This window comes from Pantherophis guttatus, chromosome 4, assembly GCF_059756535.1.
Source record: "Pantherophis guttatus breed Tessera chromosome 4, ASM5975653v1, whole genome shotgun sequence".
NCBI classification, from domain to species: Eukaryota; Metazoa; Chordata; class Lepidosauria; order Squamata; family Colubridae; genus Pantherophis; species Pantherophis guttatus.
Window position 1 is genome coordinate 85464310 of NC_142066.1, and position 24532 is coordinate 85488841.

The 24532-nt window shown below is 42.5% G+C and overlaps 2 protein-coding genes across 6 annotated transcripts in view; one reads left to right on the plus strand and one right to left on the minus strand.

Annotated features, from left to right (window-relative positions):
* The window catches only part of PDE1C (phosphodiesterase 1C), a 1150117-nt gene that overhangs the window by 670159 nt on the left and 455426 nt on the right, over positions 1-24532 (plus strand). The window lies entirely within an intron of this gene.
* LOC148114206 (uncharacterized) lies at positions 17010-20836 on the minus strand. Its single transcript, XM_087894094.1, has one exon. It carries the CDS (start codon positions 18810-18812, stop codon positions 17766-17768), a length of 1047 nt encoding a protein of 348 aa, XP_087750220.1. The 5' UTR covers positions 18813-20836; the 3' UTR covers positions 17010-17765.

Here is a 24532-nt window from a genome sequence, read left to right on the forward strand (position 1 = left end):
GGTTTTCCAATTTAATCCAATCTGCCCGGCCGAAGCCAATAGAGTCCAATGCAATCAGTTTTTAGAAGTCCGTCCAGAATCCTCCTTCCGATCTCCGACACACCGCTCTCCTCACTCTCTCTTTATTTCCTTCCGATCTCCGGCACACCAGCCTCCTCACTCTCTCTTTATTTCCTTCAATCTCGCAAGATCTGTTCTTATTCTTATTCTCAGTTTAGTCCTCTCGATCCAGTCCACCCCAATAAAATCCGGTTATATCGGAGTTAAATCCTCCGCAATTCTTGTCGCTCTCTCTTTTCTCTCAGCTGTTCAAAGTTTTTGCACTGTCATCTCTGTTCACAATGGCTCCAATCCGCTCGATCTTTTCTGCCGCCGCTTGTCTAATGTCTTTTCCCGGTATCTCTGCCACCAGCGTCTGCTTCTTCATCAAATGCTTTTTGGGTTTTTTTAGGTTAAAGTCCTCTGTTGATGACTTCTTTTCTTTTTTCAATCTTCGCTTCCCACTCACGGAGTTGTCAGCGCCTCCGGCCAGTCTCGAAAGGCTGGTTTTTCCTCACTCTGGATTAAGGGTTTGTCTTGTACCTTCGAGGGAGTTGCGGTCTCCTCCGAGGTCCTAAGACGTTCCCCTTTAAACTATCAATCCCTCCGAGATCGATAGCGCCTATTTCGGCTCCAGATGTGGGATTGTTAGAGACTCAGGAACGGAGCGCCGTCCCTTTTGTCCCTAACACGCTGAGGTCGCCGCCGGAAGTCCACTCCTCCTCTTTTCAGCCACCCTTTGGGAATGCCCTTGATTCTCAGGGAAAACTATTTTGTTTTGGCTACAAAACCCAGCTATCTCTATTCTCTCCTCCCTATCCCTCATCACCATTGTGGCAACACTGAAGCTTCCAAGATGGCCTCCAGTATGAATTCTATCACAAAGTCTGTGGGACAGTTGGGGGACAGTGTGTTGCATTCTTTCTTGCTGAACACCTCAGCTAGGTCTCGGTATTCCTTGGGGACCTGGGGGGTGCCTGGGAGCAGCGTTGAGATGGCTGCAGAGGTCTCTGTTCGCTTAGTGTCATTCAGCCTCCCTTTGTGGTATCGCTGGGAGGTGGGAGAGGGCCTAGTCCCAGTCTCAGTTTTCTGCAGCCACCTTCCCAGGAGATGGTGGGGGCCCATTTATCTAGCCATGCCAGATAATTATCTAGAATCACTGCTATTTTCATTTTTGGTGCCACCACAAAACAGATGAGTTCCCAGTGCCGGCCCATCTTTAACCTGACAGACTCGGTGAGGAGCATGGAAGGGGCTCTGCCTATCAATGACTCATCAACTTGCTTGAATTGTATGGGGTAGATCACGGGCTTTGTGAACCATGGTGGCTCAGTGGCTGCAGTAGTACTGCAGGCTACTGCCTATGCCTGCTGCTGCCTGCAGTTTGGCAGTTTGGCAGTTCAAATCTCACCAGGCTCAAGGTTGACTCAGCCTTCCATCGTTCTGAGGTGGGTAAAATAAGGACCCAAATTGTTGGGGGCAATATGCTGACTCTGTAAAACTGCTTAGAAAGAGCTGTAAAGCATTGTAAAGCGATATATAAGTCTAAGTGCTATTTGTTGTAATTCCTAGTCTTAGGACTGTGGGTAGGCTAATCAGTCCTAAGGGGGTGGGTTCAACCCGTGTCTATGATTGTTTCCATGTGATGACCCGGGGCATGGCACAAAGGCAACATAGCCAGAAAATAAGTATGAGTCCCTTTATTAACTCCAACTTTGCCCCCAACGTCCCTTTTATTCTCCGGTCTAGAGAAAAACTCTTGCACAAACCTGTAAAAGTCTTTGGCTGAAAATACTCCAGTCCAAGCGTTATAAGCAGAAAACCTCCAACTATAAATCCAACCAGGCAAAATAAGGTAATTAATCCGGCAGGGCAAGCAAGATAAGGAGTTCCAGAAGTGAAGCAGGATGACAATAAATCAAATCAGTTTGGAGGATGCCAAGAACTCAGATAAAGCAGTTAACATGAGATGAACTCAGCGTTTGTTCCTGACAAATGCCCCTGCCTCTCCTTTAAACTCTATCCCCAGGTGTGCCTTGTGAACGGAATCAGGACCCTTTCCTTCCTTGTAAGCCACACAACCCACGTTGCTCTCTTTTGCATTCTTCCCTGTGTGCCCAAGGATGAGGAGGGGATGGGCCATGGTCTTCATCAGAACCCCCTCTCCCTTGTTCTACCTCTTCCCTGGTCTGCCCAACCTGACTTTGTCTTTCCCCAGTTTCCTCCACAGCCAACGGAGCCACCCTCTCACTCTATGTCAGCTGTTTATCTTCCATCTCAGAGTCAGACTCTGATGGAGACATGACATTCTACTTCCCCCTATGCTCCTGTCTTGGGCACCACTAGCCTTGACTGGATGGCAAACAGACAGATGACTTCACTTACCATTGGGTCGTCCTCACCATCATCATCACTGTTGTAGACCATTGCCAGTTGGGCTTCCTGGGCTGGAGTTCCCTCTTCCCCACTCAGGGGAGGGGAGACCTCAACAACTTGGCAGGCAAATTTTCCTTCTCCATGGTCTTCTGTGATGTTTTTTTTTTCAGCTTGGCTGCTTCTGAGGACTTTGCCTTTTGCATGGGGGCTGGAGCCATGCACTCAGCCATTCAGTGGCCCTGCTGGCCGCATCAGAAGCAATTGATTGGCTGTGTTGAGGTTCCCCTCAGTTGCTCTTCTGTTTGGCAGGGACTGGACCATTGACCAAGTTGCCGCCACTCGGGCTGGCTCTTTGGCTTCTTTTCAGTTGGTCCTTCTTGTGGCAGTGAAGCTCAATGTCCATGGCCACTGCCATCTGGTATCATTCGTGGATGCAGTCAGGAACCCCTTGGCAGATGCAGGTTTGGAGCAGTTCCTTGTCCAAACCTTCCTTAAAGAAGTAGACCAGGAGCTGTTCAAGCTATTGTTGCAGTTTGGCAGCAACTGTCAGGTATGCTTCCTTCAATACCCAGGAAAGAAAAACCCAAACTCAAACATTTTGAAGAGTTTAGTACTTTTACTGAATATGAAATGATCGCAACCCAGGTAAAGCTGGAAGTGAGCAAAACACGCGAAATAGCATCTACTAAGCTTCTCCCCCCCCCGTGTCCATTGGTCATCAGCCAATCCAAAGGTCTCCCAAAGGTCAGGTGGCATCACATCTGGCAGCGTCATTCATCAGGAATGTAGGGCAGTTGGTCAGCCGTTCCCTTTGAAGATCCACTTTCAATTCCTTAGAAGACACATCCTACAATGGAAAGAAAAAACACACCTCCTGCATCTTCCCCCTCCCTTCCCCCCATAGCTTATCCCTCCCCCGTTTCTTATGGCAGCTGAAGCAGGCAAAGCTGAGGCTGACATTCGGCCCCTCTTGCAGAAGAGACATTATTCCTAAATAAGAGGAAAGAAAAGAGAGAGAAACAGAATATATACAATAATTAAGGTTTATCTGGGTATTTGGTATAGAATTGCTGTACTTTCTTGGGAGCTCGGACATCCCGTTTATTCACCCATTCAGCTTGAGACAAAGGGAAATGTTTCCAGGCAATCAGATATTGGACTTTACCATGGTGTTTTCTAGAGTCCTAGATTTCTTTAACTTCAAAATGTTGCTCCCCCTCTATGAGAATGGGAATGGGAGGGGTGCTTTGGTCAGCCCTTAGGGGGGACGAGTGTTCAGGTTTCAATAAACTAACATGAAATACAGGATGTATACGTCTCAACGTTTTTGGCAATTCCAATTCAACTGTTACTGGATTAATCAGTCTAATCACACGGAATGGTCCCACATACTTAGGCCCCAGCTTTTTGGACTTCTGGGTGGTCTGTAAGTATTTGGTAGATAAATAGACTTTATCCCCCACTTTATAAATGTGAGCTGGGGACCTTTTCTTATCGGCTTGCGCCTTATGAGCTCGGTGTGCCTCATCTAATGCCTTCCGAGTCACTGCCCATGTGGTCTTTAATTGTTCAATCCAATCCATCAAGGAGGGATTTTGGGGATCATCTTGTGGTAGCTCGGGAATGGGTACAAAATCCTGGCCCGATGCGACCTTAAAAGGGGTGAATCCGGTGCTACTGTGTACAGAATTGTTATATGCCACTTCTGCAAATGGCAACAAGTCTACCCAATTGTCTTGCTGGTAATTTACGTAACACCTAAGGTATTGTTCAAGCACTCCATTGGTTCTTTCACAGGCCCCATTTGTCTGAGGGTGGTGACTGGAACTTAACCCCTGTGCGGAGCCTATCAATTTCAAAAACTCCTTCCAGAAACTGGGAGTAAATTGCACACCCCTGTCAGAAATTATTCTTTTCGGAGATCCATGTAGTCGGTAAATCTGCCGAATAAACAGTTTTGCGAGGGTTTTTGCTGAAGGGATCTTTGAGCAAGGGATGAAATGTACTTGTTTGGAAAACAAATCAGTTACTACCCAAATGACAGTGCAGCCCTCACTGTCTGGTAAGTCCACAATAAAATCCATAGATATTTCCTTCCATGGGGCGTTCGGTCTAGCCACACTTTGCAGTAATCCAGGGGATTTTCCTGGAGGTCTTTTAGCCGAGGCACATACTGGACAGCTAGCCACATATGCCTTTATGTCCTTTTTAAGTGCAGGCCACCAAAATTGTCTCTTAACAAGATGTAGAGTCTTGACAAATGCAAAGTGTCCTGCGGCCTTAGCATCATGAGCATATGTCAATACGGTTGTCCTTAAAGTGGTTGGAACATACAATTTCGATCCAACCCAAGCTAGTCCGTCACGAAGTGTGCATTCATTCGAATGGTTCTTAAACCACTCGTCAGTTTTTAGCGCTTCTCGCAATTTTCCGAGTAAATCCCCCGAGAGTTCTGGTTCGGCTTTACGCTGTGCTCTGGTAGTGACAGGTGTTGCCAATTGTGTCAAGGGGATCATTGGTTGAACCACTTCCTTCTTGATGCTGTTGTACTACGGCAATCTGGAAAGTGCGTCCGCCATGAAATTTTTTCCACCAGGAAGGTAACATAAAGTGAAATTGAAACGCTTGAAATGTTGGGCCCAACGAGCCTGTTTTGGTGATAGTTTGCGTGGTGTTTTTAATGCTTCTAGAGTCTTATGATCAGTCCACACTTCGAAAGGATGTTTCGCCCCTTCCAAAAACTGTCTCCATGTTAACAGTGCCCATCTAACTGCAAATGCCTCTTTCTCCCATATGGCCCATCTCCTTTCCGTGTCTGATAGTTTACGGGACGTGTAAGCACAGGGTTGTAATATCCCGTTTTCATTCTTTTGCAAGAGTATTGCTCCTACAGCTACGTCGCTAGCATCAGCTTGTACTACAAAAGGTTGTTCCATATCGGGGTGTTTGAGTACAGGTTCAGCCGCAAACAGCCATTTTAATTTTTCGAAAGTAGCTTGACAGTCCATAGTCCATTCTAGTGGTTTCGAAGGTTTGGGCCTTACTTCCCCTTTGGTTTTTAGCAAGTCTGTAATTGGTAGTGTGATTTTCGCGAAAGACGGGATAAATTGTCTATAAAAGTTAGCAAACCCTAAGAAACTCTGTAACTGTTTACAGGTGCGCGGTGCGGCCCATTCCAGTACTGCCCGGACCTTTTCAGGGTCCATCTCTATTCCCTCATGCGATATACGATATCCAAGATAGTCAATTTTGTCTTGGTGAAATTCACATTTAGAAAGTTTGGCATAGAGTTCAGCTGCTCTGAGTTTCTTCAAGACCGCTCGAACCAATCTTACATGGTCGGCCATGTTGTCAGAATAAATCAGAATGTCATCCAAATAGACCAACACCCCCTTATACAGGTGTTCGTGCAATACTTTGTTGATCAACTGCGTGAAAACAGCCGGGGCTCCCTGTAGTCCAAAAGGGAGTACTCTAAACTGGAAACATCCCAGTGGGCAATTAAATGCTGTCTTCCATTCATCTCCCTCTTTTATTCTCACTCGGTAGTATGCCTCTCTTAAATCAAGTTTGGTGAAAATTTTTCCCTTCCCTAAATGGGCTAACATGTCCTTCATGAGTGGGAGGGGATAGACATTTTCTACGCAAATCGCGTTCATGTTTCTATAATCAACTACTAAACAGAAGGATCCATCTTTCTTTTCACGGAACATTACTGGCGCCACCACCTTGGGTTTAGCTCGTTCGATGAATCCCCGTTCTAAATTTTTGTCAATAAAATTTCGCAATTCCCCCAATTCTCGAGGTGTCATGGGGTAAATTTTTGGTTTGGGAAGTTTCACCCCAGGGAGTATTTCAATGGTGCAGTCAGTGGCCCTGTGGGGAGGCAGAGCATCCGATGCTTTTTCGCTAAACACTTCCTTGAGGTCACAATATTCCTTTGGAATTTTCTCTTCTCCCTCAATATAGTTAATGGCTACTGCCACCCTTTCTGGTTTTATGTCGTCCCTCGGGGGGGGGGCTTCCTTTCCCAGAGTTGGTTCTGCCGTGCGGATGCGTAGGACCCCCGTCTTCCAATTTACTCGTGGGTTCCATTTACGAAGCCAGGGCAGTCCTAGAATGAGGGGTCTTTCCATACCAGGGGCTACAATAAATCTGAGATTCTCTACATGATTCCCCAATTGTGATTCCCCAAACAGTGTCGACTGGCGGCCCCTAGGGGGAGAGCCTTCTCTGTGGGGGCACCTACCATCTGGAATGAGCTCCCCCCGGAGATACGGAGGATCCCGGATCTGCGTTCCTTCCGCCGTGCTGTGAAGACCTTTTTATTCCATCAAGCAGGCTTGGCCTGATCTCTTCCCTTTTTAAAATATGTAAATTTTAATCTGTTTTTAAATTATTGGGGTATTTTAATTTGTCTGGGCCAAAAAGTTTAATTTGATTTTATCGGGTTTTTAAATTTTGTGTATTTATGTATTTTATTGTTGGCTGTTCACCGCCCTGAGTCCTTCGGGAGTAGGGCGGTATACAAATCAAATAAAACCTAAACCTAAACCTAATTGCAGTTCAAGGGGTTCGGTCATAAAGCTAGCTGGGCCCCCTCCTGCAATCGACCCGTCTAATTGACAAAATGCAATGGGTCTTTTTAAAGTTTTTAGTCTCAGTCCCATTTCCTCCACTACTTTGGGGCTAATTATGCACCTAGTGCACCCCGAGTCCAACAGGGCTAACAATTGCGCGTGAGCCCCTGTGGAGGGCACCCTTATGTCTACGGGGATGAGTAAGGGTTCTTCCGTGTGACTCACCCGATCGTCGGTGTCGGAGTCGGAGTCCATCTCGCTGTCGTCATCATTGGTCGGAGTTCCCAACTCACCCTGGTTTCGGGGAGTGAACTCAACGACTTCTCCTTTCAGGGCGGTGCCGCGGGTTTTGGCGGGTATTTTGTCGCCTTTCTTTTGGCTGGCCCCGGAAGCTTTTGGCGGTGGCTTGGAGAACATTCGGTAGCCCGGTGACCCTCCTTCCCACATTTGAAACAGGTGAAGGGCTTTGACTTGGGTTTGAATTCGGTCTTTCCGCCAGTCATCTTGGGTGCCCCCTTACAGTGGAAAGAGGATGACTGGTCCCCCAACCGCCTTCCTCGGAGCTCGCTCCATCTCAGCTCGATCTCTACATCCTCAGCTATTATGTACCATCTATCCAAATCATCGGGGACCCCCATGCTTCTGCAGTCTCGATATATCTCTTCATTCAATCCATCCTTGAAGCTCTCCAAAAGAGCCATTTCTGACCAGCCTGTCATATAGGGTGCCAGTTCACGAAACTCTTGGATATACTCTGCCACCGGCCTCTGGCCCTGCTGAATGCTCTTCATTCTGAGTCTCGCCTTTCGTTCAGCTAAATGGTCTTCAAAACGCCTCCTAAGGTCCCTCATGAACTGGTTGTAATTTCTCAGCAAGAGGGAGTTGTTATTGTGGAGAACCACCATCCACTCAGCAGCTACTCCCTCTAGGGCATTCACGACGCTTCTGACTTTAGCCGCCTCTGTTTCGTAGTCCTCCCCCCAATCTTGCATGTTGTTCCACACTTGGGTCAGGAAAAATCCCAAGGCTTTAGGATTCCCATCAAACTTCCCAGGAAGGGGGGGGGGATTTTTGGCTTTTTACATCTGCGGGGGGGGGGCTGCAAGGCTGGGGTTCTCTGGCGGCTGCATCTCTCCCTCGAGCTGCCGAAGCCTGGGATGTTTCCTCCTCAAACTCTTCCTCTCCCCCGCAGGCTGTCTCTTCTGGCTCCCCCCTGGGGCCTGCTTCCCCCTTCTCCACAGGAATTCCAAAAGACTCACGGTTTTTTCTGCTCTCTTCTACATCATGGATAAGCTGCAAGGCTTGTTCCATCATGAGACATTCCTTTTGCTCCTGCATCCACACTGCCTCTTTTTTACGGGGTCTGGAAGTCATCATTCCCCGGGGTTCCTCCCCCCAGTCCGGCAGTCTCCCCACTCCTTTCGACCATCTAGCTTCCTCCGGCTCTAAATGGAGTCTTTCCAACCATTCTGCTGTCTCTTTTTCCAACTGGAGGGCGGCTGCTGTTGAACCCGCTGCCCCCATCTTCTCTTCTCCATCACTCCCTCGATCTGACATATTTTGGATTTACAGTCCCCTCGGTTTTTGTCCGGGATGACTGGATGTGACTTCCAGCTTAATGTCAGGTATGCTTCCTTCAATACCCAGGAAAGAAAAACCCAAACTCAAACATTTTGAAGAGTTTACTACTTTTACTGAATATGAAATGATCGCAACCCAGGTAAAGCTGGAAGTGAGCAAAACGCGCGAAATAGCATCTACTAAGCTTCTCCCCTCCCGGTGTCCATTGGTCATCAGCCAATCCAAAGGTCTCCCAAAGGTCAGGTGGCATCACGTCTGGCAGCGTCATTCATCAGGAATGTAGGGCAGTTGGTCAGCCATTCCCTTTGAAGATCCACTTTCGATTCCTTGGAAGACACGTCCTACAATGGAAAGAAAAAACACACCTCCTGCATCTTCCCCCTCCCTTCCCCCCATAGCTTATCCCTCCCCTGTTTCTTATGGCAGCTGAAGCAGGCAAAGCTGAGGCTGACAGCAACTCTTCTGAACTCTCAGACATATTCTTTGGCATGGTGGCCCCTCTGCTTGATCTTCTTGATCTCTGCTACAGCTTCCTGGGTTTGGGATTCATCCTCGAATGTGGGCCTCAACTCCTGTAGGAAAGCATCGACATTTCCCAGCTCTGGTACAGCCTCATCGTGCAGCTGGTTCATCCACTTCACTGCTTCCTCATCAAAGTTCTCTGTAATCACCCAGACCATTGATTGATTGCTTGGGTAGTCAGGTCCATATTCATTGATGTGGACCCACACTCAGTTTAGGAAGAATGCCAGTTTGTCTGGATCCCCATTGAAAGTGGCTTTAAACTGAGGTGGGACAGCAGGCCGGGCCGGTGGTGGAGGTGCCGCGGGGAGCAGTGGTGGCACAGGACCAGGGGTCCATTGGGCTTGGACCCAGCTGTGTCCGGGGTAGTAAGCCCAACCGGGAGGCACCTGCCAGCCTAGTGGAAGTTAGGGCTGCCTGGGCAGGCTAGTAGCTCTTTGGTGTCTTGGTAGGCTCCACTGTGGTCCTGGGCTGGGTTGTGCTGATGGAGGCAGCAGGGGGTTTTCTGCCTGGGCCATTGCAGTGACAATCTATTCCTGCTGGGAAGGAAACATCAAAGTCAGCTGGCTCAAAAGCATCCTCGCATGCTTAGGTCAGTGTGACTGCCCCAGACTTCCAAGACTCAGCCGGTCAAATCCAGTAACCCTCCAGGGTCTGGTTACAGACTGCCATTTGGTATCTCCAGTCCTTGGAATCATCCAGATCTAGCAATCCCTTCATCCTTCACTCAAGGACCATGATCACCAATTCCCTGGTCGAGGTCAGTGGATGGTCTCTCACTGGTTCTTGAGACGGGGCTCAGCATCTGTAGTCCTCCTCTGCTCAGTATAGGTCCCCGGTGACCAGCCACTAGGTGCGGCCTTTTGCACACCAACCTGGTGTGCAATCTCTGCCACTGCTTCTGCCACCTGCTGGGTTTCCAAGCAGGTCTGCAGGCTCTCCAGGACCCCGCCACTAGTACCTGCCACGACGTCTTCTCCATTATGCCATCTTCCCTGAGTCTTTCTGCTGCCTGGGTAGACCAGGCAAGAGGCCGGGGCTGAGGATCCTGGATAGCAGCTCTGGTTGGAGCAGAGAGATTAGAAGGAGAGTTGGTTTAATGTCAGGGTTCCAAGTAATATACCTATAGTAAACAGAACTCCGAGGCAAGCAGGTTCCTCAAAGAACAAGTTTATTGGATATATCATATTGGCACAGACTGGTGAAAACTGACTCTAGAGATTCCTGTGGTTTTCACCTAATTAAAAGTAAAAGTTTTTCCCCCTTTCCCAAACAATCAGTCACCTGGTACAATCAAGGTGCTGTCCGGTTGCTTGGAAACATCACTCCTCCTCTTTTCAATCACCTATGGGAATGCCCTCAGGGGAAAGTATTTTGTTTTGGCTACAAAACCCCAGCTATCTCTATTCCCTCCTCCCTATCCCCCATTACCATTGTGGCAACACTGAAGCCTCCAAGATGGCCTCAGTCAGGCAGCTTCAGAATTGACAACAGAATTAAGAGAAAAATCACCCCTTCCCTTTTTAATAAGTGAGGTGTATGCTTTGAGCAATCTTTTTGGTAGCATTTCATAGGGGGAAAGTGCAAAGTCATGCCTATCTTTTGAAGAGGGAGGGAAGGTTAATATAGGATATTTGTTTGCAACCTTTATATGTGAGTCAGCAAATCTTTATATTGAGTCAGCTCTTAGCTCCCTCAAGTTAGCGGCAAGCAATCCTTGGTAACTCTAGTACACATTTACTCTTGGTATTAGAAACAGTTAATTCGGGACACTTCAACTATTAATTTAGCTGACTGCCACAGTTTCACTTCCTTAGTCTAGGAGCAGCATAATTTCTTTTAGCAATCTAAGCAATTGTGTTTCGAAGGGACTTGAAGATCTGGCTTTTCATACAGGCTTTGGGCAAGGATGAGTGAAGCCTCCATTTTACCTGGGCTTTCCCTTTCTTTCTACCTGGTTTTGTCATCCTGCTATCTTTAATCTTTTTTTGTAGTTTTTTTATTTGTAATGTTTTAAACAATTTGTAAACATCCAAGAGTCATTGGTAATGGACAGTTGTATAGTTTTAATACATTATTATTATTATTAGTAGTAGTATTGGTTGCTTAATTGGTTAGATTGAGTGCAGTTAGAATAAAGATCCCAGACCACAGAATGATGAGTCTAAAGCCATTTCCTCCTTCAATTATATTTATAAAAGGGGCAAGGCTTTGGTCACTCTATGGTCTCCATCTTAACATTCTTTATCTCCCTCCACCTAATTCAATTGTTGTTACTATTGCATTGTCTTGTGTCCCATGCCAAATCCTGTCTGAACATCTGGCTGACTGTAATGAACCATAATAATAATTCTCTGGGTAGGAAAGTTTTTAGAAGCTTTCATATCCTTCTTTGAACTATTGATCTACTCATTTCTTTATCATTTCACTTGCATCTATGTTGCTTATCATATTGGATAGCTGATTCATATGGGTAGCATTTGGAGGCCAGTCACAGGATATGGGTTAAAAATAGATATGTTATCCTTCATTGCTACCTGCATTATCCTGCTGCTACCGACGACCTCCCATCGACCCATGCGCTCCCACAGAGAGGGCCTCCTCAGGGTGCCATCAGACAAACAATGTAGGCTGGTGACCCCCAGGGGGAGGGTCTTCTCTGTGGGGGCATCTACCCTCTGGAATCAGTTGCCCCCAGAGATAAGGAGAATCCAAGACCTCAGTGCCTTCTGCCGTGCCCTTAAAACCCACTTTTTCCAGCAAGCCGGGCTGGCTTAAGAAGAAATTTTTAAATGTTTTAATTGGTTTGTGATTTTTAATTTTTGGGCCAAATTTATATATATATTAACTGTTTTTTAATATTTGTATTTCATGTTCTTAATTCTGGCTGTACACCGCCCTGAGTCCTCAGGGAGAAGGGCGGTATATAAATTGGAAATAAAATAAAATAAAAATAAAAATAAATTGCATATATTTAACTTTATAACATAGAGAATATAAACAGATGTAGAAAAAGTCAAAAATGCATATGTGAAATTAACACAATGTTTGGAAGTGCATATAGCAATATCTTACATTTACTGTATTTACATTTATTAGTACATGCATGCATGCATGTAATCATCCTATTCATCAAGCATTGATATTGTTAGCTTTATGTGCTTACTTTCTGATTATAACACCTACTTAAGGGAGTTAATCAAATTAAAGAAAATAGAAAACTATTTATGAAATGATGAAACACTGGTTCTACAGAAGTTGTTAAGAACCACAATATGGATTTGAAGAAAGAAATTAGAGATTAATCTCAATAGCCAGCTTTATCAATATTTTAATGCCTTCTCTTATTCACTTCACCCACTTGAGCCTGTCATGTCATTTGGTGAATAAATTCTTAGTACATAGTTTAATGTGCTGTACATGTTAACTGATTGGCAGCCAAGGAACTCTCGGTTATCCAGTTGTGCAATCTAATCCATGTATTGCTTTAATTTCAATGCCTTAAATTTGATATGCTGTTTTAAATCTAACATTTAGAATTATTTAAAAGGGTCAGGGGAAAATTTCTTCAGGAAATTTAGAGTTATTTATAGTAAAGCTATTGTTAGCCTTTATAGAACTGCAAATAGAATAAATTTCTCTATTGAGGGACTTGGAGTGGTCTGTTTATCATTTCATGTGATTGATAATAGACAGAAAGGCTGCATCACACTGCTTTTCTATTTTTTGAATGCTGAATAGAGATATACATTGTTCAAATTTGTAACTGTTCAGAGAGGACTATTTGACTATATAACTGAATTTTTCTTAGGACCACCAAATCATCAACATGCTAAATAAATATCCCTTTGTTAACCATGTTCTTAATAAGCTAAATGAATTTTGTACTGAAGTGCTTTGTACTAGTACAGTACAGGTTATTCTTGACTTATGACTGGTTGCTTAATGAAAAAGCAATTACTGGGGTCAGAACAACCTCCCCCATGTTATTTTAATTTAATTAAAATTAATTTAGGTCAATATCACTAATATGGCTATTACGTATTTATTTTATTTTTTCCCCCTTTTCTGCATCAAGCATTATAATCTGATAATAAGTTTTACTAAGGTTCTAGATGCTAAACTCAAATATTTGCGAGAGCATAAATTTGTTATTTCCTATTTAGAAACTGGCCCTAATATAAACCGTATAACTTTGTTAATTTTACCTAAGCATACTTTGTTAAAACCATATTCTTACATCATGTCTCCTCCTGAAATGCTTTGATTATTCCCCCCCCCCAAATTGAAGTTCAGATTTTTCCAGTGCTTCACCAAAGAATGTTAAAAGCTTAAAATGACTGCACAATTAATTAGTTTATTAGTCTTTCCTAAAGAAATGTCATGGTAACCTTGATCACAATCTCTTTTCTCTTCTCTAAAACCGATTTTACATGGTATGCTTCTAAAATGAACCTGTTGTTCTGAATCAACAAGATAGTATTAGTGGATTTAATCATGCAATCTCATGAGTATAAAAGCAGGTTCTGCCTGATACAGTGGATTTATTTTTAACTTCCTAGTGAGTCTAAAGCAGAGCTGCAAAATGTGCAATCCAAGGATCTCATGCAGCCAACCAGCACCCTTAATGGTAAAGGTTTTGCCTGTTTAGTTGTATCCAACTCTAGGAGATGGTGCTCATTGCCAGAAAATTAGCTGATGGAGCCAGCATTATCCGAAGACACTTCTCTGGTCATGTGGCCAGCATGACTACCGTATATGCCAAGGCTCATGGAATACTGTTACCTTCCCACCAATGTGGTACCTATTTATATACTTGCATTTGCATGCTTTTGAATTGCTAAATTGGAAGGAGGTGGGGCAAGTCACCCCATCGTGGCGCAATCAGATTTGAAGCCAGGCTGTGAGCTTTCCAGCTGACACGCTCAGTGTCTTTAACTGTTGAGCATCATGCTCCCCCAACCTCTTTTATAATCTCCAAATCCTCACTAGAATGGGTTAATATTTTGGGTTTTCTTTGTATTTTCATGTGTTTTGAAGTTTTAAGAGATAACATGGGTACGATGAGTTTAAGATGCACATTTTAATTTCTAAAACTCTTGAAAAACGATTACAATGTCATGTTACTATTGAGATTTACTGGTTGCCATTGATTCAAAAGAAATTATGCATTTCTAATTTAGAATTAATTAGTATGCATCTCTGTCATGTTCTGTGACATGAGCTTCTGTTTTAACTTGCTCCTTGTTTACAGATATTCTCATTTTTATCCAGAATGGAAATTCTAGAATCACAATGCTAATTCCTGCATTCTATTTCTGCAAAAGTTTATAGGATACATTTAAAACAGTTTATAAGCCTTAGTTATGATTTCTGGTTCTTTCTAACCAGAGAAAGTCTGGTTAGAAAAGACAAGGTTTTTTAAAATTTTGCAATTATGCAAAGTATTTAGTTTCAAGAGGGTACCTACACATATTCTTACAAAAATAATTTCTCTTGTCAATTACTAGTGAGAATCTTTCTGTTTCCAAAATGTTGATTTTTTTAATACAATGGGGTGAGGCAGGTCTTCAGAAATAAAATGAAAAATCCAATTTCCATTTCACAATTTTCACTATATGTACATGTTGCTCTGTGTACAGTGATTATAATTCATGTGTGAAATTAACAGAAATCTAGAATTAAAAAGCTTCTCTCTATTGAATTATATTGTTTTTTTTTTCTCATCTATCTTTGGTATACATTTGCAACTTGCTATTCTTTCATAAAAGTGTTAATTAAATGTGGTAGCAAATCAGAAATGGAAAATATTAGGATAAACCACATATCCTAATGTATTATAAATGATGTTGTCAAGGCTTGTGCAATATAAATTATATACAGTGGCAGGATTAGAGTTGGAAATATGGACTTTCCATTTCAGGGATATTCAGCCCTTTCTTTAAATATTAATTTCTATTTAAAAATCAAAGCAAAAAAGCAGATTTTCTATTCAAGGAAATGCAAGAGTAAGTATGAAAACATTATGTTATCCAGTTAACCAATACAAAATTGTCCAATTTTCTAATTTTTAGTTAATTGTTGCAAAAACAATAGAATGTTTCCTAAGTTTTGAGCCTTTTAAAAAACAAATTTATGAAGTAAAATTTCACTTTATTACTATTCTGAAACAGAGGTAGTATCATACATTATATGGCTAGTCTTTCCAGTTTGCTTGAGACAGCAGGAATTTTCCAAGATGTCATTCAGTACTTTTGTCCTCAAGTCTATCCGGAGAACCTAATGATTGAACATGTAGCTTTCTGTCTTTCACATAGAAAGAGACAAAACAAAATCAGAACTTTTTAGATCAGAATCTGTATTCTTTAAACAAAAAAGAAGTTTGCAAAAATTTAAAGATTGCAAGCAAAAGGAGGCAAAAGACTGCAAGGAAAAGGAAGCAAAAAAAAAGAAAAGAAAATTCATCTCTTTTGCTTAATTACAATAAATCTAAGGGAAATATGAGTAAGGTCCCTACTATTGTGTTTAGATTCAGATTACTCTTCAACTTGCAATTATGTTCTCCATGAAGACAGAGAAGCAGCAGAGCTAAAATATGCTACCCATAATCAATGTATTGTTCTCTAGTCTAATGAAAGTTGATTGTAACTTAATCATGAATGAACTGATTAAATTAATAGAAATTTCATAGTTTTAATTGGATTTAATTATTTCTATTGATAAAGAGAGAATGTTTTCTCCAATAGAAATCAGGGAGACTTAAAGCAGCTTAACTTTGGCAAGCAGGATCCTGTTGAAATTTTTAAAATTAGACTATTTATTGAGAAACAAAGTTGATTGAATCGTTTGATTTTTCAGCAGTTAATGAACATTCCTTAAATTTGATATGCTTGAATAAATAGATATTATTATTATTTACTTTATTCATTAAAGATGAAACTCAGTCAACTGAACATTCAAAAATGCATCACAAATACCATTGACTGGTGCTAATGGTTGATATGGGTTGCTGCCAGCATCCTAGGTATCAACCAAGCACCTTCTTAAGATGTATGATATTCCAAGTAGCGCAGTTTTTTGCAGTTCCACTGATGTTATTGCAGGAAGCTGCAATTTGTTGATGTATCTTATAAAATTCTTGGACATGGTACCAATGTCCAATGGGTATCACAGTTACATGTTTCATCCATAGCCGTGTAGTTTCGAAGGCCAGGTCGCGATATTTCATGATTTGTTCCAGTTCTTTTTCTTCGACTTTGGCATCTCATGGTACCGCAATATCAATAAATTGTACGTTTCGGTTTTCGACAACTGTGATATCTGGCATGTTGTGTTCCAAGTGACAATCTGTCTGTATTTGAAAGTTCCACATGATCTTCCCTTTCTCATTTTCTATAACTTTTTCCACTTTATGTTCCCATGACTTTTTGGATACAGCTAAATTGTATTTTTTACATAATGACCAGTGGATTAATTTAGCAACTCGGTTTTGTCTGGCTTTGTAATCCAGATTGTGCGATTTTGCTGCATTCACATATTAAATGTGAAACAGTTTCGACTTTGTTGTTGCAAAGTCGGCAGTTTGGATTTTTGGTGGATTTTTGTATCTTTGCTTTCATGGCATTAGTTTGTAGTGCTTGTTCTTGAGCAGCAGTATTAAACCTTCCATTTCTTTCTTGATGGTTTCCATCTTAAGCCATGCCCATGTAAAGTTGTCATCTCATTTTCCTTCAATGTTTTTCAAGTGCTGTCCATGCAAAGCTTTGATTTTCCATCTGTTTAATCTTTCATCCAGCTGTTTTCCTTATATTCTGCCTTTGTTTCTGTTGTTTTTATAATGTTCTCCATTTTCTCAGCCTGCAACAATTTTTCTGTACTTTGGTTCATATAATCATTCAAACTTCGTTTTTTTTCTTCTACAGTTTGATGGATTTGCAATAGTCCTCTGCCCCCTATTTTTCTTGGCAGGTACAACCTGTCGATGTCACTTCGTGGATATAAAGCATGGTACATATTCAAATGTTTGCACATCTTCCGGTCCAAATGTTCCAGTTCAGCCAAAGTCCAGTTGATGATTCCAGCTGAGTAGCGTATCCCTGGAACTGCCCATGTATTAATGCCTCTAATTATGTTTCCAGCATTCAGCTTTGATTTTAATATTTTGCGGACCCTCTTGATGTATTCCTTTTGCATTGACTCTGACTTTTCCATTCAAGATGTTATCTATTTCCAATCTGCCTAGGTATTTGTAACCATCATCACCATGATGATGATGATGATGATGACAGTATACACAGCAAACAAGATGACCATCCTGTATTTCATATCCCAAATCACTAGTCGAACACTTCCTAAGTGTTTAGGACTGCGTGATGTATCGGCAGATTATGCAAGCAGATCCCAGTAAGGTGGCCTTCTGCAGCTGACCAATGGTGATCTTGTCAGTGCCAATTGTTTTTAAGTGCTTGCCTAGGTCTTTAGGCACAGCACCCAGTGTGCCGAGTACCACTGGAACCACCTGCACTGGTTTATGCCAGAGTCTCTGCAATTTGATTCTCAAGTCCTGATATCTGGTGACTTTTTCAAGTTGTTTCTCATCGATTCTGCTGTCACCAGGTATGGCAATGTCGACAATCCACACTTTTTTCTTCTCCACAATCATGATATCTAGGGTATTGTGTTCCAAAACTTTGTCTGTATTTGGAAGTCCCACAGTAGTTTTGCATGCTCATTTTCGACCACTTTTTCAGGCTTATGATCCCACCAGTTCCTTGCTACAGGCAGATGGTAGTTGTGACACAAGTTCCAGTGGACCATCTGAGTGACTGTGTTATAACGTTGTTTGTAGTCAGTCTGAGCTATTGTCTTGCAACCACTCAGTATATGATCAATGGTTTCATCCGCTTCTTTGCAGAGTCTGTATTTGGGATCATCAGCAGATTTTTCTATTCTGGCTTTGATTACATTTGTTCTGATGGCTTGTTCCTGGGCTGCAAGAATCAAGCCTTCTGTCTCTTTCTTCAGTGTTCTGTTGGTCAGCCATAACCAGGTCTTTTCCTTATCTACTTTTCCTTGGATCTTCTCAAGGAATTGTCCATGCAGTGCTTTGTTACACCAGCTGTCAGCCCGAGTTTGCATCGCTGTTTTCCTATATTGAGTCTTGGTTTGCTGCACTTTGAGCAGCTTCTTCTTGTTGACCTCCAGCAGAGCTGGTTCAACACTGTCTTTCACATAATCTGCCAGAGCATGCTTCTCTTCTTCAACTGTCTGCTTCACTTGCAGAAGTCCTCTTCTGCCTGCTTTTCTGGGCAAATATAGCCTCTCTACGTCACTACGCGAGTGCAGTGCATAGTGTATGGTCATCAGTTTTCTTGTTTTCCTATCCAGGCTGTCCAGCTCTGCCTGTGTCCAGTTCACGATCCCAGCAGTATATCTGATGACGGGTATGGCCCAAGTATTTATAGCCTTGATGGTGTTGCTGCCATTCAGTTTGCTTTTTAGAAGTTTCCTGACCCTTTGTGTGTATTCTTTGCTGAATACATTTTTCACTTGCCCGTGCTTGATGTTGTCCAGCTGCAGTATGCCCACGTATTTGTAGGTTTTGGGTTGCTGGCACTTGATTATTTGTCCATTGGGCATTTCAATTCCATCACTGTCTACGATCTTCCCTTTCTTCAGTGCCACTGTGGCGCATTTGTTCAGGCTGAACTCCATGCTGATGTCAGTGCTGAAAATTCGAACTGTATTGGGTCAGTGACTGGATTTCAATTTCCCATTTTCCATATAGCTTCAGGTCATCCATGTACAGCAGATGAGAGATTTTCTGTGAGTTTTTAGCAGTTTGATAACCCAGGTTAGTTTTCTGTAAAATTGTAATAGGGGGGTCATGGCGATGATGAGGAACAGAGGTGACAAAGAATCACTCTGGAAAATCCCTCTTTTGATGTTTTGATGATGACCAGTCTGTAACTTTCACTTCCAATAAACAGTTCTGTTTTCCAGGACTTCATCGCATTTGCAATGAAAGTACCAATGCATTTGCATATTCCGATGACATCCAGGCACTTGATGATCCAGCTGTGCGGTAGTGAATCAAATGCTTTCTTATAATCAATCCAAGTTGTATGCAGATTTGTTTTTCGGCTTTTGCAGTTCTCTAGAATCAGTTTGTCAATCAGGAGCTGATCTTTTGTGCCTCTGCTTCCTCGTTTGTTTCCTTTCTGCTCTACTAGCAAGATGTTATTCGCTTCTAGGTAGTCCTGGATCCTGTCAGCTATAATGCCGGTCAGCAGCTTGAACATGGTTGGCAGACACATTATTGGCCTATAGTTTGCAGGTGTTGCCCCTTTTGCTGGATCCAAGTAGGTTTTCCCAGCTGTTAACCATTCACTGATGTTTCCTGTTTGCAGCATCTCATTGAATTGTTCGGCCATTTTTCCATGCAGGCTGGTCAGGTATTTGAGCAAAAAGCCATGCAATTGATCATTGCCAGGCGATGTCCAGTTCTTGACTTTTTTCACTCTGTTGCTTATCATTTCAGTAGTTATTTTCAGTTGGTCCATTTTGTTCTTGGAGAATTTCATCTCAAAATCTCTGATCCACCCAGCATTTTTGTTGTAACATTTCTCAGTCTCCCACAAGTCTTTCCAAAACTGAGTAATTGCCGTTTTCTCAGGTTTTTCAATTTTCATATCCCCCGTCTGATTCAGACTCTGATAGAACTGTCTTTGGTCTGATTGGAACAATTGATTTAGTTTGTACTGGATGACTCTGGCTTCATATCTTTCAATTTTTCTTGCTGTCGCTGTTACCTGCTGTTTCACAATTTCCAATGCTTCAACAATTTTTCTTGTGCTGAGTCATATTTTTTTATCAGATGTTTCCTGATCTTGCTGTTCTTCAGCTTTTTCTCCTGCAAATTCTTCAAGTTGTTTGCATCTGCTCGCAGACTCTTGATTTTCAGCTCCAACCTGATTTTCCACTGCGGTTTTCCAGTCAATTTTCTAGGGGGCTGTGGCTGTTGAATCCCTAGTTCTTCTGTTACTATGACTGCTGTACTGTAGGCAAGCTGATTTGTTTGTTCAATTAATGTTATCTGGACTACTGTAAGTGCATAGCTCACATCTATCATCAATGGCACCAAATGTTTTCTAGGCACAGTCTTCAATGTTGGAAGCCTTCTTCTTTCTGCATTTGTTGCAGCATGTGCCAAGATTTTAGCTTTCAGTTCTTGCTGCCTCGCATTGAGTACTCCTGGTGCGTCAATGATGACTTCAGACCCTTGCTGATCCTGATCTTGCAAAATATCCACATTTTCTTTGAATTCAGACTGTTCAGTTGCTCCAGATGTTATTGGAGTATTTTCTGCTGCCACTTCAGCAGACTGCTGTTCAGCAGTCTGTGTTTCCGTTTCACAATTTTTCTGTTTTTCTTCAAGTTCGACTTCACTGAGCACTTTGTTCTGAGTATGAATTGTCACTGATCGGCTAATCGTAATTCAGTTATTGAGTCTGGATATTCTTGTTTCCATAATTTGTACATCCTTTTTTGATAGCCTCGTTTTTCTGGTTCTGCTTTGTAGTAGCATTTCATTACTGTGCGGTTCTCTGATATGGTGCATTTCTGCCACTTCTGAGGTTGTTCAGCTTCCAGTAGCTCTGCAGGCCCATGCCCTGGTTGCTCAGCTATGGGACCTGTGGCCTGTAGCCCACTTGTCAACGGATGCCCAGGTTCCCCAACACCCGACATGGTTCTTGTTAACCCGGGCGACGACCAAGCTGGTATAGGCTTCGTTTGGTTGTGTTTCACTATGATTCATTGCATGGGTTGTTGGGTGCACTCAGTTCTGCTCCTCAGTTTAGACCTCTCTGACATGGTTGGACCTGCTGGTAGTTTACATTACCATCAGCACAGCTCTCAGCTTCATTGGAGCAGTTAAGCCCCCATCCACGTCAAGGCGGCACCCTTGGGGTTGCCTGTTGAATGGCAGAATCAGGAATGGGGGGAAGGAAAGAGGCCTAACTGCCTGTTGAATGGCAGAATCAGGAATGGAGGGAAGGAAAGAAGCCTACCTACCTGTTGAATGGCAGAATCAGGAATGGGAGGTAGGAAATAATAATAATAATCATCATCATCATCATCATCATCATCATCATCATCATCATCATCATCCCAATTTAACATAAGGAATGCCTTTTCAGAGAAACTTGTATTTTTTTACAATTACATACTGTAGACTATATTTTAGTATAAGATGACATATTTTCCTTTTCAGTTTTACCAGCATGGGAATTATAGTACCTTAACAGGAAGGCTGGCATAGGGTATCACATACTTTATGTAAACAATTCTTCCTCTTAACTTAATCAGAAGTTTATTTTTTATAATTCCTTGTGCTGGATTCAGAAGGAAGAGATTTGCCAGAGCAAATCACTTTTCACTTTAATAAACTTGATTCTGAATTCAGATGTCCTGTCCTCAAACTCTCAATGCTATAATTAGAACTATCCCTGTCTTTTCATGAATCTGTTTAGTTTATGAAACTAATTATTTATAAAGTCTGTAGGACACGTGTACAATGTTGGTAGCCCACATTTGATTATGTAAACCAGAAATTTACCATCCTGGTAGGAAATATGCACAACTAGTTCACTATTTAGACAGCAGCAGTATATATCATCATACTTTTTGCTAAGATTATCAATAAAATATTTTCTAACTTTAATACAAATAGCAACTGACCATCGCTGACTATCGGGGGCAAATCGTTGGCTCCCACGGAGAGGGCTCACAACTTGGGTGTCCTCCTGGATTCATGGCTGTCTTTAGAAGAGCATTTGACGGCCATGACCGGGAGGGTTTTTCATCAGCTTCACCTGATTCGCCAGTTGCATCCCTTTCTGGATCGGGACTCCTTACACACAGTCACTCATGCCCTCGTCACTTCCCGCCTGCACTATTGCAACACTCTCTACATGGGGCTCCTCTTGAGGAGCACCCGGAGGCTCCAGAGTGCGGCCGCACAGGTGGTTATGGGAGCGACATGGCGCTCCCATGTAACACCTCTCCTGCACAAGCTGCACTGGCTCCCGGTGGTCTTCTGGGTGCACTTCAAGGTTTTGGTTACCACCTTTAGAGCGCTCCATGGCTTAGGACCTGGCTACTTACGGGACCGTCTACTACCACAAATAGCCTCCCACCGCCAGGTATGCTCTCATAGAGAGGGGCTCCTCCGGGTGCCGTCGGCCAAACAGTGTTGACTGGGAGCCCCCAGGGGGAGGGCCTTCTCTGTGGGGGCACCCACTATCTGGAACGAGCTCCCCCCGGAGATACGGAGGATCCCGGATCTGTGCACTTTCCGCCGCTCTCTTAAGACCTTCCTATTCCAGCAAGCTGGCCTGGCCTAACCTTTCCCCCCCTTTTTCTTTTAAATTGAAAATTTTAAATCTGTTTTTAAATTATTAGGATGTTTTAAATTTGTCTCGGGCTAAATTGTTTAATCTGGTTTTATTTTTGCTTTTAAATTTTTGTATTTATGTATTTTATTTTTGTGCCTGTTCACCGTCCTGAGTCCTTCGGGAGTAGGGCGGTATATAAATCTAATTAAAAAAATCTAAAAGAACAAGCAATGATGGGAAAAGCCTTGTATTTGATCAAAATACTTGGCCAGCTGGTAAAGTTTCTGCCATAATTGTGGAAGGAAAACCCACATCTGCTGGACTTCTCTCTGTGGTGAATTCATTATCAGGAACTAGCAAAACCATGCTGTGAAATAGCACTTGCCCTTGATGTAGACTAGATGGAATATATGCAAGAATTGAAAGTATGTTTAAACAAGAGCAAAATTATAGTTTGAAACTGAAATGTGTCTTTATTATAAGCTTTGGCAACTAAAATATGAAAAAGAGAATGTGGTTGTGCTAATCCTGGTTCTGAACTAGATTTGTTATTTCAAAAATCAGAGGAAAATATTTTCATTATTAAATAAGGCTGCTTCTGATGCCATGGTATGCTTAGAAGACATTGCCCAAAACAGTACAATAATTTTTTTAATGGCCAAGTCCAATACTTCTACTGTTATAGAAAACTGGCTGTACTCTTACAATATCCTTCATATTATATATATGGAGAATAACATTAAGAATTGTAGCTAAGGCCTCTGGCCCAAAGGCCTTAATAAAGTTTTGGTTGATTGTAGCTACCAAATAATTTTTAGTTATACAGCTGTGTTTGTTATTAATTATTGAAATAAAGTAAAATAAAACTTTATCTGTCAAAGCAGGATTTTTATGGTTTTGTGAGTCCCTAGGGTTTTTCCACTACAACTGCATCCTTGTACAATAATACAATTTATTAGACCAGAACAAAATAAAAGCACTCAATATATATACACACTTAAAAATTCTAATATAAAATAATAAATAACAACTAAAATCTGTAATAAAACCCGGTGTCAATTATACATGGTCTTGACTATAGGATAGTGGCAATCCCTAAACTGTGTGGCCAGTTCTAGGTTCAACGCTAAAAGGGAAATGACAAAGCAGTGCAAAGGGTTAGCCACAATTGTTATATAACATCACTATGGTGGAGAAGACACATATTTGTGATGAATCCCCAGTGCTGCTGTGCAGAATCTGGCCACCTACGCTGTAGTTATGGACTGTTGATCCTTAAGCAGCCACTGAAGATAGGTAGTGTCAGAACAGCCAGGATACCTAGCAGTTATTGGCAGAATATGTTTTTTCCTAATCTCCATATAAAAGGAACATCTAAGGAGCATGTGACCCACAGTCTCCACCTCTCCTGAGCTGCAGGGACAGAGTCTTTCCGTGAATGGTATCCTTTTATACTTGCCATGGAAGCATATGGCACCGTGCTAGTGCAAATGCTTTCCAGTGGTTTGCTGATTCCAACTGATTAAGATAGCTGGCAGGAGCAACAACACATCTAATGGCATCTGGAGCCAAAAACAGCAGAGCTTTCCCTAAGTCCTTGATAGCACAGGGGTTTAGTGCACCCTGTAATTAACACAGCTGCCTGCAATTTCTGCTGGTTCGAATCTCTCCAAGGCTCAAGGTTGACTCAGCCTTCCATCCTTTCTAAGGTAGGTGAAATGAGGACCCAGTTTGTGGGGGCAATAAGCTGACTTTGTATAAAACATACAAAAGAATGAAGGCTATTGCTTAACGCATTGTAAGCCGCCCTGAGTCTCCGGAGAAGGGCGGCATATAAATCAAATTAAAAAAAAAAAAAAAAGTCCGCCTGCCTCTCAATGTCCTCCACTCTTTGTCGCAAGGTTTGTCTTGCTAGATCATAGTCCATCTTGAGTATTAAAGCTGGGGAGAAGTCTAATTTGGCAAGGTTGGACTAGACAGCTTTGATCCATGATAAAGAGAATTCGTCTTGGAGGATTAACGGAGTAAGATCTTGTG

Bases quoted from the DNA above. Each gene is read 5' to 3' on its own strand.
- LOC148114206 (XM_087894094.1), bottom strand. From the start codon at position 18,812: ATGGAGTTCAGCCTGAACAAATGCGCCACAGTGGCACTGAAGAAAGGG.